This window comes from Festucalex cinctus, chromosome 20, assembly GCF_051991245.1.
Source record: "Festucalex cinctus isolate MCC-2025b chromosome 20, RoL_Fcin_1.0, whole genome shotgun sequence".
Classification (NCBI taxonomy): domain Eukaryota; kingdom Metazoa; phylum Chordata; class Actinopteri; order Syngnathiformes; family Syngnathidae; genus Festucalex; species Festucalex cinctus.
This window is the reverse complement of record NC_135430.1, coordinates 8,616,962-8,630,492: the sequence shown is the minus strand read 5'-3', so window position 1 is coordinate 8,630,492 and position 13,531 is coordinate 8,616,962. Positions and strand designations below refer to the sequence as shown.

General features: G+C 37.0%; 1 protein-coding gene across 2 annotated transcripts in view; it reads right to left on the bottom strand.

Annotated features, from left to right (window-relative positions):
- Positions 1-3,195: 3,195 nt before the first annotated feature.
- Positions 3,196-13,531, bottom strand: part of fam49bb (family with sequence similarity 49 member Bb) — a 23,464-nt gene continuing 13,128 nt past the window's right edge. For both annotated transcript variants that reach the window (XM_077509366.1, XM_077509367.1), the window contains exons 5-12: positions 12,752-12,857; positions 11,188-11,327; positions 8,433-8,510; positions 7,173-7,289; positions 7,018-7,097; positions 5,917-6,043; positions 5,765-5,835; positions 3,196-3,358 (exon numbers count right to left, since the gene is read on the bottom strand). In XM_077509366.1, coding sequence (XP_077365492.1) covers positions 3,295-3,358; positions 5,765-5,835; positions 5,917-6,043; positions 7,018-7,097; positions 7,173-7,289; positions 8,433-8,510; positions 11,188-11,327; positions 12,752-12,857 — 783 coding nt within the window. In that variant the 3' untranslated portion in view covers positions 3,196-3,294. The remainder of the gene's footprint in view (positions 3,359-5,764; positions 5,836-5,916; positions 6,044-7,017; positions 7,098-7,172; positions 7,290-8,432; positions 8,511-11,187; positions 11,328-12,751; positions 12,858-13,531) is intronic.

The window sequence follows — 13,531 nt, the reverse complement described above, 5'->3', positions numbered from 1 at the left end:
ATAATCAGACATTTCTTTAAACAATAAAATAAATAAATAAATAAAGACCATGATTTTTTTTCTAAAACAGCCAAGAATAGTGAGGCATTTAGAAAAAAAAATAAAAGAAAAAAAGAATAATAAATAAATAAATAAAAATGACCATGCTTTTTTCTTAAAACAGCCATGAATAGTCAGGAGTCTTTTTTTTTAAAACAAAAAAAAAAAAAAAAAAAAAAGAAGAAAAAATAAATAATTAATTAATTAAAAAAACGACCATACTTTTTTTTCTAAATAGTCATGCGTTTAAAAAAAATAAAAAAAAAATAAAAAATTAATTTAAAAAAAACGACTATACTTTTTTTTTTTTTTTAAACAGCCATGAATAGTCAGGCGTTTTTTTCTTTCTTTTTTTTTCTTTTAAAAACGACCATAGTAACCCGTTAAAAACAAAAACAAAAAAAGACGATGTATAAGAAGGCGTTTTTTTTTGTTTTTTTTATTATTTTTGTTTTTTTTTAATAAAACGCCTGACTATACATGGTCGTTTTTTAAAAAACAAAAAAACGGCTCACTGTACATGGTCGTTTTTTTTTTTTTTTAATAAAACACCTTTTTATACATGGTCATTTAAAAAACACAACAAAGAAAACGCCTTACTCTACATGGTCGTTTTTTTTTTTTTTTTTTAACGACCATGTATAGAAAGGTGTTTTATTTAAAAAAAAAAAAAAAAAAAAAAACGACCATGTATAGTAAGGTGTTGTTTTTTTTTTTTTTTTTTTCAAAATGACCAGAAAGGTTCTTGCTTAAGTTAAACAAAATAAGTCAATTGAATGAAGCACAATTAATGGTGATTGTTAATTGAAAATGCAGATGTGCAATTTTTGAATGATGTACTACGGATACTACAAATGGCCGCCGGGGCACCCAATCCCTTCTTGCTTGGTGGCCCTGGGGAAGGTTGCTAAACCACTTTTTTATTTTACTATTTTTTTATATTTAATATTTTGGTGCTTTAATATTGTTTTCCTCTTATTTTAAGTTTGTAATATTTATATTTTTGTTTTAATTTAGTAGTTTTTTCAAGTATTGTATATCTACCTCATATTGTTTATTTCATATTTTCTATTCATTTGTAATTATTTTTCCAAGTTTGCCTTTTATTTTTGTATTTTTTTGACATTCCATTTTTTTCATCCCGTATTCGAATATTTTGTACTTTATTGTATTTTTGGTGTGTATTTTGTATCATGAATAAAAGCAAAGATGTCAATGGAAGGTTTCGGAAACAAAAGGAACATTCAGTTGTGTGGGTGTTTTTTTTGTTGTTTTTTTTTGCGTGTTGGTTGAATGGATTTCGAGGAAGTGTCGGTCAAGTGTGGCAACACTTTCACTGACTCGGACTTCCTGCAGAGGCCCTCAAAAAAAACGGACTGACCTCCATTGAAGACCCCCCCCACGAGAGCCGTTACTCTTTTGACATGTCTGAACTAAGACTCTCCGATTAAAGCAACGTGCAGAAGGAAGTGGGATTTAGGGAGGCGGGGGTGGGGGCTCTGCATCTGAAGGTGGTTTTGGGGGGCGGGTGGGACGACGGTTGTGTTTCCGAGAAAACCAACTTGTCTGGCCCCCCCAGAGACAGATGAGCCAACGTGTTCGCGGTCGACATGCGGGCGAACGCTGACAGCTTTTTTTTTTTTTTTTGGTCTCTCTCTCTCAGGTTTTTTTTTTTTTTTTTTTTTTGCTGGGAAGGGACAAAGAGGAAGGTCTTCATCCTGACAAAACTCCAGTCACGTTTCATACAAATTGTCAACACAGAAAGTTCAGGCTGTATTTGAAGATGGCCGATATTGATCAGTTTCCCTCCAAACACACCCCTTCTTACAGCACACAATTTTGCTTCCACATTTACATTTGAAGGCAAAAATAAATAAATAAATACATTATATATATATATATATATATGTATATATGTACTGGGGATTAAAGGACAACACAAGCACGTCCCTGAAGGACCTTTCATTCAACACAGATGACATATTTTCCTCCTTCCTCCCTGAACTGTGTGCGCACGTGTGTTAGTGCAGGGATACTGCAGTGGGCCACGCCCATCCACATTTCTTCAGAGGATGACACGGGGAAAGAAGTGCTTATGTAGCTCAGATTTTTTTTAAGAGCTTTTGCATAAAATGTCTTGGAAAAATTCTATCAAGGAGCTCAAGAAATGGCCCAAAAATGATTTCAAAGCAAAATGGCAGACTTGTCATGTGTTTTTGGTCAAGGCTTCTGGAGACTTTTTTTTTTTTTTTTTTTTGTGGGTCTCATCTTCATAGAAATGTCAACCAAATTTCATGTTGCTAAGTCAAATTGGCTTTTGGGGGCTGAATTTTCAAACAAGCCCAGAGTGGAAGCTTTTAACCAGTGCGGGGTCAATGGAACCGCAGGGGTCAGTGGAGGTCACACAGCCAACTCAAATGATTGGAGATGACACGCCCTTTGCCATCATAGGTTGCAGGTGGGGGGGGAATCACATTTTATTTTCCATTAAGAAAATGATTAAGAAAAAGGTCCATGATGATTCTTGTAGAAATAAAAACAAGCTGTCAACTTTTAATTGATCCATTAACTTTTTTTTCCACAAATCACAGTTGTAAAAGTAAAAAAAAAGAAAGAAAAAAAAAAGAAAGAAAAACAAAAACAACCATGAAATGCAAGGACGTAACACGCAAATCGGTAATATATAAAACAATATTTAAAACAAAACAGTACTCTTCAATCAGATTGCCACAAGTACCGTTTGGACAACAAACATTTCAACACAAACGCAACACAGCAGACAAGCTCGATCCGAATGGATCTTCTCATTAAATAAAAATTAAAAAAAATTAAAAAAAGAATCATTGTCATGCACAGAACAGCATTTAAATAACAAAAATAATATATACTTCTCTATATATTTCTCTTTCTTTGAAATCAAGTTCAAGTCAAAGCTGTCACTCTTTCCCCCGCCGGCACTTGAAAAGCGGGAAAAAAAGACACTTTTGTGTTTTGAACACAAAAACGAAAAAAAAAGGCCTACAATGCTTCCGCTAGCTGCCGCTGTTGCATGGCTCACATTGTAGTTCGGCGACATTTTTTTATTTTTTTCTTGGCACGGAAAAAGACGTTCATGATGGCAGTAGCATTTTGCATTACAAAAAAAAAAAAAAAAAAAAAAAAAAAAAAAAAAAAAAAAGAGGGCGGAGCTGCAGCTCTTCTTCTCTTACGAAAAGAAGATGGGGGGGTTGACATTCAAGGACTGGCATCCATCCGCTACTGCAGCATCAGCTTGATGCTCTTGTTGGTGGACTCGTCGTTGAGATGCTTGGTGGTATACCTGACAGGATGCAAAAGCAAATGATGATGACAGAAATGAGTCCACAAAAACTGTTGATATGCTGAAATCAGAAGATTTGGACAGTTTAATTTAAATGTAGTTTATTAAAATCTAACCGCTCTACTTTTCGGCCATAGGTTCTTTTGACTTTTTTGTGGGTCTACTCTCAATAGACATGCCCACCAAATTCCATTTTGCTACATGCAATCAAGGTTATTTTAGTTAACTAAAACTAACATTCAAAAAACAATTTTAACTAACAAAATAAAAACGAAAATGCTTTTTAAAAAACAAAAACTAACTAAAACTACATTTTATGTAAAACTATATTGATAGCAAAAATGTCCTTTGTTTTTGTCTTTGGTAATTAATGCATGAGCCTTTGGGTATGATTTTAAATGTGATTACAAGTACATTTATTTTAAGGACATTTGAAAGTGTGTCACACATCATCGACATCATCTAGCAGCAGCCAATAGAAAAGCACCTTCTGATGACATCGCTCGCATGGTGGTTTTGAAATATTGTGCATAAGTAATACACATTTTTAAAAAAACAACAAAAAAACAAAATAAAAACATAAAAAAATAAAATCCAATAAAAACACTAAAACGAATAAAAACTAACGAAACCACCCTTAAAAAAACTAATTCAAACTAACTAAATTAAAACAAAACAAAAAAACTAAAACTAATACTAAAACTAACTAACCATTTATTAACTAACTAAAACTAATAAAAACTGAATAAAAACTAACTAAAATGAAAATTCCAAAAACTACATTAACCCTGCATGCAACCGGGTTAGGAGGCTGAATTTTTAAAACATGCTCTCATTTTTTACGCTGAGTCATCAAATTTGGCCGCCGTCCTCCTCCCACTCGGTAAAGAAAATCCCAAATTATTTACAATTTAGTGTCATTCATTTGTTAAGATAATATGTTTAAAATTTAGTACTAATTGGACAAAAATCTGAAAGAGGAGTTTTGCTTTTGAATAACCCCTGCAAATGGACAAAATGGCCGCCACAAACTAAAATGGCAGACTTCTGGCATCTTTTCAGGCAGAATTTTTTTGTTCATCCTGATCTGACGGACGCGCCTACCAAACTTCTTGTTGCCAAGTGAAAATGAATTTTTAAAAACATTTTTACAAACTAGACTAAATGCAATTTCTGGAGAAATTGCGTGGGAATGCTGAAAGCCGAATGCTAAGCTGAATGCTTATGACGTAAATTGAAAGATAAATTATGTGAAAATTACAAAGTTTTAATTGAAGTTGAAACATAAATGAAGAAGAAGAAAACTTGAACTGCAATCTGTCTAAAGTGGGATTTAATCTATTCTGAGAAACTATAATCCATTTCCTGAAACGATAGTCAGTTGGTATCAAACCATTGAATGTACTAAAATGTGGTCCAAGCGGGGTTCAAACTCAGGTTCTCCATAGGGGAAGAAATTGCTCTAACGACTGAGCTAATGCATTTCCTGATATGATAGTCAGTTGTATACAGTTATATCACTAAACATAATTGCCACGGATACATTTGGAATGTAGTGTCAGAGGTGGGACTCGAACCCGGGACCTCCTGAGCAGTATCAGAGAGCTGGTGATGATGATAAGTTATATGTATGGAAGTGGGCGTGGAAAGTGATACTTAGAAAAAGTTCAATGTCAGCCCCATTGAAAATGAATGGGATGAAAGTTGATATTTAACGTTAAATTGTGCGAGTACTCTAAGTAATGTGGAATTAGATATATACCCCAGAAGGTGTGAATTTTTGTAGCAAGTTGAAATTTGAACGGTGTAAATCGGAAGTATTATGTGGGAGTTGTTTCTCGGCAAATAAGTGAGGAAAATAAAAATCAGTATTCAGCATTCCCACAATTAGAAAATTTTTGCTGATGGTTTTATTTTTTTATTTTTTTTACCTGCCCAACAAATCTCATGTCGGTAAAAGGATTTGCATGATTTTTCCCTGTCATTCGCCTCAAAGGACTCCTGGAGAATTATACTAAAATGGCCACCCTGCAGTCTTTTTTTGCCCATCCGTTCTTTCACATTTTTTTTTGTGTTCCTTCCTAATGCAATGTGCAACTGACATTGGAGGCTTCATTTCCACAAAGCACTTTTGGCTCCACTTTCACCAGGATGATATTACAAATGTTTGAGGTCTCAGAAAAAGAGGATGAAACCAAACATGGCAGTCACGCAGACGTGATGCCATCGGCTGCCAGATGAGATGCGATCATTTTGAACACGCCCTCGGGCCGACTTCAGTGTTGACGTGCAAATGACACAGTCGGTGTGAGACGCTCCAAATTTGGAAGAATGTTTAAAAAAAAAAAAAAAGGGCGGGGGGTGTTTTCAGATGGAATTTCCCGGGAATGACGAGGTCGTTTTCACCTGAGAGCGTTGAGGAGGCCGTCCACGCTGTTGGGCGGCTGATCCTTCAGCACTTTGATGCAGCCTTTCATCTGTTCGGTGCAAGCCAAGATGAGCGTTAGCGTCCAAGCTAGCAGCGGCTGCTAGCGACAATGGCTTCCCGCCGTACTCACGTCGATCTTCGACGACTTGGCGAAGGCCCCGACGGGATGGACGTAGTCGTACAGGATGATGACGCCCACCATCACCCGCAGGCAGAAGGACACCGTGTCCTCGCTGGCGAAGCGGCTGCGGTATTCCCTACCGGCAAACACCGACACATTTCCTGCTCAATTTCCTGCCGGTGCGCTCAAGGATATTTTAGTGAACTAAAACGTAACGAAAAAACTGGAAGTACAATTCAAAAAACAATTTCGTTAATGAAATAAAATAAAAACAAACATGATTTAAAAAAATAAAAAATAAATAAAACTAACTGAAACTACAATTTATGTTTACAAAACTTTGTTTTCATCTTTGGTAATTAATTTAATGCCTAAGACTTTGGGGATGATTTGAAATGTGATTTGAAGCAAATTTATTTTTTTATATTAACCGGAATAAGGATGATTGAAAATGTGTTACACAGAAATGACGTCATCTAGCAGCAGCCAATAGAAAAGAACCTTCTGATGACGTCACTACCATGGCGTTTTTTTTTTTAAAATATTGTGCACAATACACCTAAAAAAGAAAGAAAGAAAGAAAGAAAAACTAAAACTAACTAAAATTAAACTAAAATAAAACTAAGCATTTATTAAATAACTAAAACTAATAAAAACGAACGAAACCACCCTAAAAAAAACTAATTAAAACAAAATAAAAAAACTAATACTAAAACTAACTATAATTAAACTAAAACTAAAGTAAAACTAAGCATTTATTAAATAACTAAAACTAATTAAAACTAACGAAACCACACTTAAATTTTTTTTTTTTAAACTAAATAAAAAAAACAATTAAAATTAATACTAAAACTAATTAAAATTAAACTACAACTAAAATAAAACTAAGCATTTATTAAATAACTAAAACTAATAAAAACAAAAATGAAACCACCCTTTAAAAAACTAATTAAAACTAACTAAATTAAAAAAAAATTTTTTTTTTTTTAAAGTAAAAACTCAAAACAAAATAAAAACTAACCAAAATAAAAAAATTCTGAAACTATAATAAACCCTGCTGTACGCGCAAGACTTTTTACTGTACAATGGACTTTTGTGCGTCGGACTTACGGCGTTTCCAGCATGACTTTGCAGACGCTGGCCATGGTGCTCAGGCAGTCGGTGGTGTTCTCGATCGGCAGGTTCTTGTTCTGCACGAGGCGGCGACCAAGTTAGTTAGCCTGCGAACGTGACATTTTGAGGGCGCCGCCTCGCGACGGACTTACCTCCGACACGAACCTGGTGGTGCCGTCGCTTAAGGTCTTGAGCATGGGCGTGGCATCGGCGTAGAAGAGCGAGATCCGATTGGCCAGCTCGTTGTTGACTTCGTTCTCGCCGTCAGCCTGACATTTTGATTTGAGGAGGTTGCACATGCAAGAAAAAAACATCAGGACGATTTATTGATATCTACAAGAAGACTCATTTGGACCTTAGTCACTTCCTGTCATGACAAATAGCCAAAAAAAGTTTTATCTATCTACTAATTACAACATGTTGATATAAAAAAGGTACAAATGGCAAAAGGCAAAAGCAACAAGCTAATAAAAAAAAAAAAAAAGTGAACCTGTCAACATAAAAAGTGCAACAGATTGGTTATAGTATGAATTAGCCGCAAGCAGTTTTTTTCCCCACAGCAAAGCCTTGCAATGATCAAATGTTGACAACAAGCTCCACCTACATTAGCAACGTGCACACTCAATTTTGGGTCGCTGGCTAATTTTTTTGTTCCAGTGGCCCACGCATCCTCATTTTCATTTTTTGAAAAATCACTGGGGAGGCAATTTTTGTTGAGTTAATTCTGACAGCTGATTTTGGGGTCCGGAATCCAAAACTGGCCTCAGTTTTTCTCTATCACGTCAAGTTTTTTGAGCTATCGCATCGATTTTGTTGTATGTATGTAAATAAAACACCAAGGTGGAAGAGTTACAAGCTTTGCAACCTTAAAAAAAAAAAAAAAAAAAAAAAAAAAAACCTGACGTTCTCACTACAGACTTACTACAGCTAATTTGTGGAGAAAAATTTTGACGAGCTACCAAAAAAAAAATAATAATAAAAAAAACTGCCGTTTTTACTACAGTCTTTCGACAGCTAATCTGTGGAGAAAAAAAACCTGATGAGCTACAAAAAAAAAAAAAAAAAAAATGGAAACAGCATGTAAGTATTCAAGTATTCATTCAAATCCTTCTATATTAGCTAGTGTGCAATAATAATAATAATAATAATAATAATAATAATAACAAGTGAACATATTTGGAAACAGCATGTAAGTATTCATTCAAATCCTTCTGTATTAGCTAGTGTGCAAAAAAAAACAATAGTAAAAAAAATTGAACATATTCTAAAAAAAAAAATGGAGGCCGCATTCAGGAATTTTTTTTCCCCACCATTTTCAGGAATCAATCTGTTGGAAGACAATTCCAAGTGCAAAAGCAATAATAATGAAAGCTGCTTGACTTCTAATTGGTTGATGACGAGGTGGTGCTTACAGGCTGGTTGTTGATGCGCATGCGACTCAACGTTCTCCTGTAGTAGCTGAAGTCGTTCTGAATGGCAGGAGTCGTCATCTGCAATCAGCACAAATCATAATTTTTTGAAAAATTCACGCACAAATCAGGACGTCGTCACGTCGCCGCCTCGACCGGGGGGGGATGACATAAAAAGGGGACACGTTATACCACTTGCATTCTTATTTTGACACTCGTTTGCTTTTATGTCCACATCTTCCTGTCAAGGGCAATTTGGTTGCTTTTCAATATGACAGTCAGACAAAGCAGCGGCTGGGCGCTAATGAGGAAGCCATTTTAGACGCTTGTTATGCAGAAAATTGGCCCACAAAGGGACAGCCGGGGCTGCATCTTTTATTTTTTTTTTGCACTTTAAACAACCAGAAAACTCAGCGACGACACTTTTCATAAAATGATGCCAATTTGCATTTCAATTAGGCACATTAAAGCCCTTTTAGACGATATTATCAGCAAGCAGTTCGGTTGCCAGTTGTTAAAGGTACGAAAAAACAGTTAACACTTTTTTTTTTTTGGGTACCGCTATGTTTGGATAGCAAGTCTTCAGGATAAGGTCAGAGTTGGTTTGTCAGATGTTGGAAAGGAAAAGGAACTCAAATGACATCGTTTTGTGTCAAAAACTGAAAATTTTACTCTGTTTAAATTTTTACATCATTATTGTTAAAAAAATAATAATAAAAATTATTGGATAGGCTGGTAATGTGTTATCAGGTGTTGTAGTCTCAGAGCATTTGCTGCAGATTTGATAATTGATTAATCAATGAATTGTTGCACCTCAAATAATTATACAGTGTTCCCTCGTTTATTGCTGGTGTTGAAATCCACTTTAATGAAAAATAAATAAATAAATATGTTAATTTTATATATATTTTTTCGTTTATCATGTTTTTTCGTTTTGATATGATTTTTACTTTATTATAAATGCTTGTTCGGTCATAATATATACTTTTCTCATTTACATTAATTTTTTTGGGTTAAAAGTATGTTCATTTTTTAATTTATTATAATTAATGTATTTTATTTTTTTATTAAATTTATTTTTTATTTACAGTCATTTGTTTTAATTAAAAGTACGCGTTATTAATTTACTTGTTATACAGCACAGTATGTATTTTCTATCTCCGTAATGCAATGTCGTGGAGCAACAGGACATACGCAGTTGGAAAAGTCTCTAGACGAATCTATGCATGCCCGTATGTCCCCGGTCGGGGGTAGGGTTCAAGAGATACGGCTGCGTAAAGACCAAAAAAATAAACAAATCAAAAAGCATGTTAAAAAAAAAAAAAAAAAAAAAAAAGAAGCATGATGTAAAAATCTGTTAAACAAAAACCCGCGATAAACGACAGAACACTGTATTTCAAAATTAATGAAATATCCATTGCTAGAACATTAACATAAGTGTATACTCCTTTAGATGACCAAATCAGACCCGAGTCCACCCGCCACCTGCGAGGGCTTAGCTGCAGCTAATTATGCGAACACCAACCAGCCCGTCTCATGCTAATCCCACTTCAGTGGAGCGCCGGACTGAGAGAGACGGACGGACGGGCAGACGCTCAAAGTGGGTCAGAAGGCCGGCGACGGGTGGACCGAGCGCGCCACTTAGCAGCCCCTGCCTTCCCGGGGGCCGCTAATTGGGATGTCACAAGGGGGTCGCCCCGAGGGTGCCGGCGAAGGAGGTCGACCGCTTGTCGAAACGCATCTTCACCACTTTCGATTCGCGGCGTTCACCTGATACGTTTATGGAAATAAAACGCACGTGAGTGACGCAGATGTAAGGTGAAGAAGAGCCATCGGGCTGATTAGCCGACGCTTGCTGGAGTACTAAGCAGGATTAAGAATTCAATGCTAATCATGTCTTTTAAAATGGCACACAGCAATACATTGTTGTGTTGAGGTAGGGGGGATGTGTTCTCAAGCAGTGGCTCGAATATGTGCAATATCAGTTCACATGTATAAAAGGAACATATGGTGTTCCACAGGGTTCAATTCTAGGGCCCCTGTTTTCATGTTTTGAAAGAAGGAAGAAAGGCTGGAAAAACAGAAAGGACAGAAAGAAGGAAGGAAGGAAGGACAGACGAAAGAAAGAAAGGACAGACAAAAGAAAGAAAGGACAGACAATAGAAAGAAAGGACAGACAAAAGAAAGAAAGGACAGACGAAAGAAAGAAAGGACAGACGAAAGAAAGAAAGAAAGAAAGAAAGAAAGAAAGAGAAAGAAAGAGAAAGAAAGAAAGGACAGACGAAAGAAAGAAAGGACAGACGAAAGAAAGAAAGAAAGAAAGAGAAAGAAAGAAAGAAAGAAAGAAAGAGGAGGGAGGAAAGAAGGAAGGAAGGAAGGAAGGAAGGAAGGAAGGAAGGAAGGAAGGAAGGAAGGAAGGATGGACTGACTGAAGGAAAGAAGGAAGGAAGCACAGAAAAACGGAAAGGACGGAACGAAGGAAGGAAGAAAGAAAGGAAAAAGACTGAAGGAAAGAAAAACGTAAATGACAGAAGGAAGGAAGGAAGGAAGGAAGGAAGGAAGGAAGGGTGGACGGACGGACTGAAGGAATGTAAAACAGAAAGGACAAAAGGAAGGAGAGAAAAAGAAAGAAAGAAAGGAAAAACAAAGGACAAAAAGGAAGGAAGGAAGGAAGGAAGGAAGGAAAAAACAGAAAGGGCAAAAAGAAGGAAGGAAGGTAGGAAGGAAGGAAGGAAGGAAGGGGCAAATAGTTAGTTACTTTGAGCTCGTCAAAGCGCAGCGTGAAGTGCAGGATCTCGGCAAACTGCTTGGCGAGCGCCTGCTCCCGCTCCAGATGCTGCGTGGGGTCGTCGTACGTCTCGTTGGTCAGCGCGCCCAGAAGGCTATGCAGCGCCGCCTCTGTACAGACAAAAAAAAAAAAAGGTTGATGTAAACCATGCAGACCTGGAAAATGCACAACAGCGGCAGTGTCTTTCTGGGCACATGACATTTTTGTCTCTCATGAACATGCCAATCAAATGTCATGTTTACTTTGAGGGCTGAATTTTCATCTGGTGTGGCAAACAAAACGGGGTTTGTTTTGAGTGTATGAAAGCCCTCAAATGGTCTCCGAATAACAAAACAAAACAAAACAAGTGACGCGGCCAGCCCCAGACGAAGCGTTAATAGAGCAAGCGATGATGCCCAAAGTGCCCGAGGCCCGGTGCCAGTTAAGAGGAGGGGGGCAACATGGGGCCGAGGGAGGATTCCCCTCGCTCACATGCAGATGAGACATGCGACTAATTATCTCACTGACACAAAGCCAAGGGAGGAGGAAACGTCGGACGGGATGACACGCATTGTTTGGACAGGAAGCGTCGCTCGGAATACAACCGGCAGCAAATAAACTTCAAAACAAACATTCTGCAAATACCTCTCAAGCCTGGAAGGCATTTTTATTTATAGACTCAGACGCTTACTTGAAATTCAGTCCGCCCAGATAATGACATAACCCAGACGAGCGCACTACTGTACAATTGTTCCCCGTTGCGTATGTTGCTGTCGACATGAGCCACAAACGAGGTCGTCACTGGCAATGCAGGCGTATTTAATCCTTTAGAAAAGTTTGTTTACATGTATTTAGGTGCAATTAAGTACTTTTTTGTAAATGTTCAAACTGTGCATGTTACAGTGGTTTACAATTTTTATTTTATTTTTTTAAAGAATAAAACCAACTTATTTTTAAGGATGGCACCAATTGGCATTTTTTGAGGTAGTACAAAAGGTTGTGCAAAATGTGCAGACAGGAAGTGACATGACATGTCTTTTGTTCAAAATGCAATTGAGCAAGGACAAGGACGTACGCGGATCAAATTCAGCAGGAAAGCAGAAGCGAAAACGCGGAAGTTGACGGAACCTGAGCAAGAACTAAGTCAAGTAATTTGATATGCAAAGTCCATGACATAAGCTCCTTTCTATGATATCATCTAGGCCGCGCCGTGAGCTAATTAGCGTTGCTGCTGCGCCAGCCTGCAGTAATGACTTCACACCCCCCCCCCACCCCCCCCCCCCCCCACCCTCCCCCCAGGGGTGCTCCCCAGGTCACGACGCGCCCCCGAGCCTAAAGCCAAGGCAGCGAAATGGAGCGGCGGCGACGTGACCTACTTTGTTACATAACAACCTGGCCAGTCTGAACCCCCTGACCCCCTTTTTTCAATGCATGCAAAGTGAATAACTTTATCACATGTGTTCACGTGTTGTGCATGTGTCAAATTGCTTGGTCACGATGATGTCATTTTTGCCCGATGACATCACAGCAACAAGCTTGACGACGGCTCAAGCACCTAATCTCTGGGAGAACTCGTAGAACTTTTTGAGCCTGCCCACCAGGGGGACCACCGCCGCCCACGCCTGCTCCTGGAGCGCCTCGTCGTTGGGGTTCTGGATGGCCTGAGGGGAGAAAAAAAAAAAAAGTTACCAGGTTCGAACTGTGTCTGTTTCCATGTGTTCTTTTTTTGTCTCATTCTTAGTTTTGTTTTGTTTGAAATATTTGTGCATATTTGATCTCAAATTTTTGGGGCTCATATTGTTTTGTTTGTAATAGTTTTTGTATTATTCTGCAATACTATGCTAATATTTTTGTATTTATACCTGTAGTTTTCTATACTTTACTTTTTTCCTGGAATATTTTTTCTGTCTAATATTTGTAAATTGTACATGTACGTCAATTTAGATGTATTAATTACGTAGCAATATTTTTTGTCATATGTGTGTGTTTTATGAGCCAATACTTTTGTAGCTAATATTTTCTATTTTCATTGGTTTCTGGAATATTGGATTATTTTTCTTATAATGCAACCCTTGTGATGATAACTAAACTTCCAATGTTTTTATTTTTTTTACCGTAATGTTGTACTTTTGCAATACTTTTGTTAGTGCAGTTTGTTTTTTTGTTTGTTTTTTTTGGTGGTGCATTTTTCCACCCATCACTATTGTATACTTCCCAAATGTGTCAATTTCATATTTATAATATTTGTACATTTTCCTTCTACGGTAACATTTTGTCATCTTGTTTCCCCCTTTTTGAAATGTCTCCAGTTTGTGGTGCAAATTAATTTTTTATT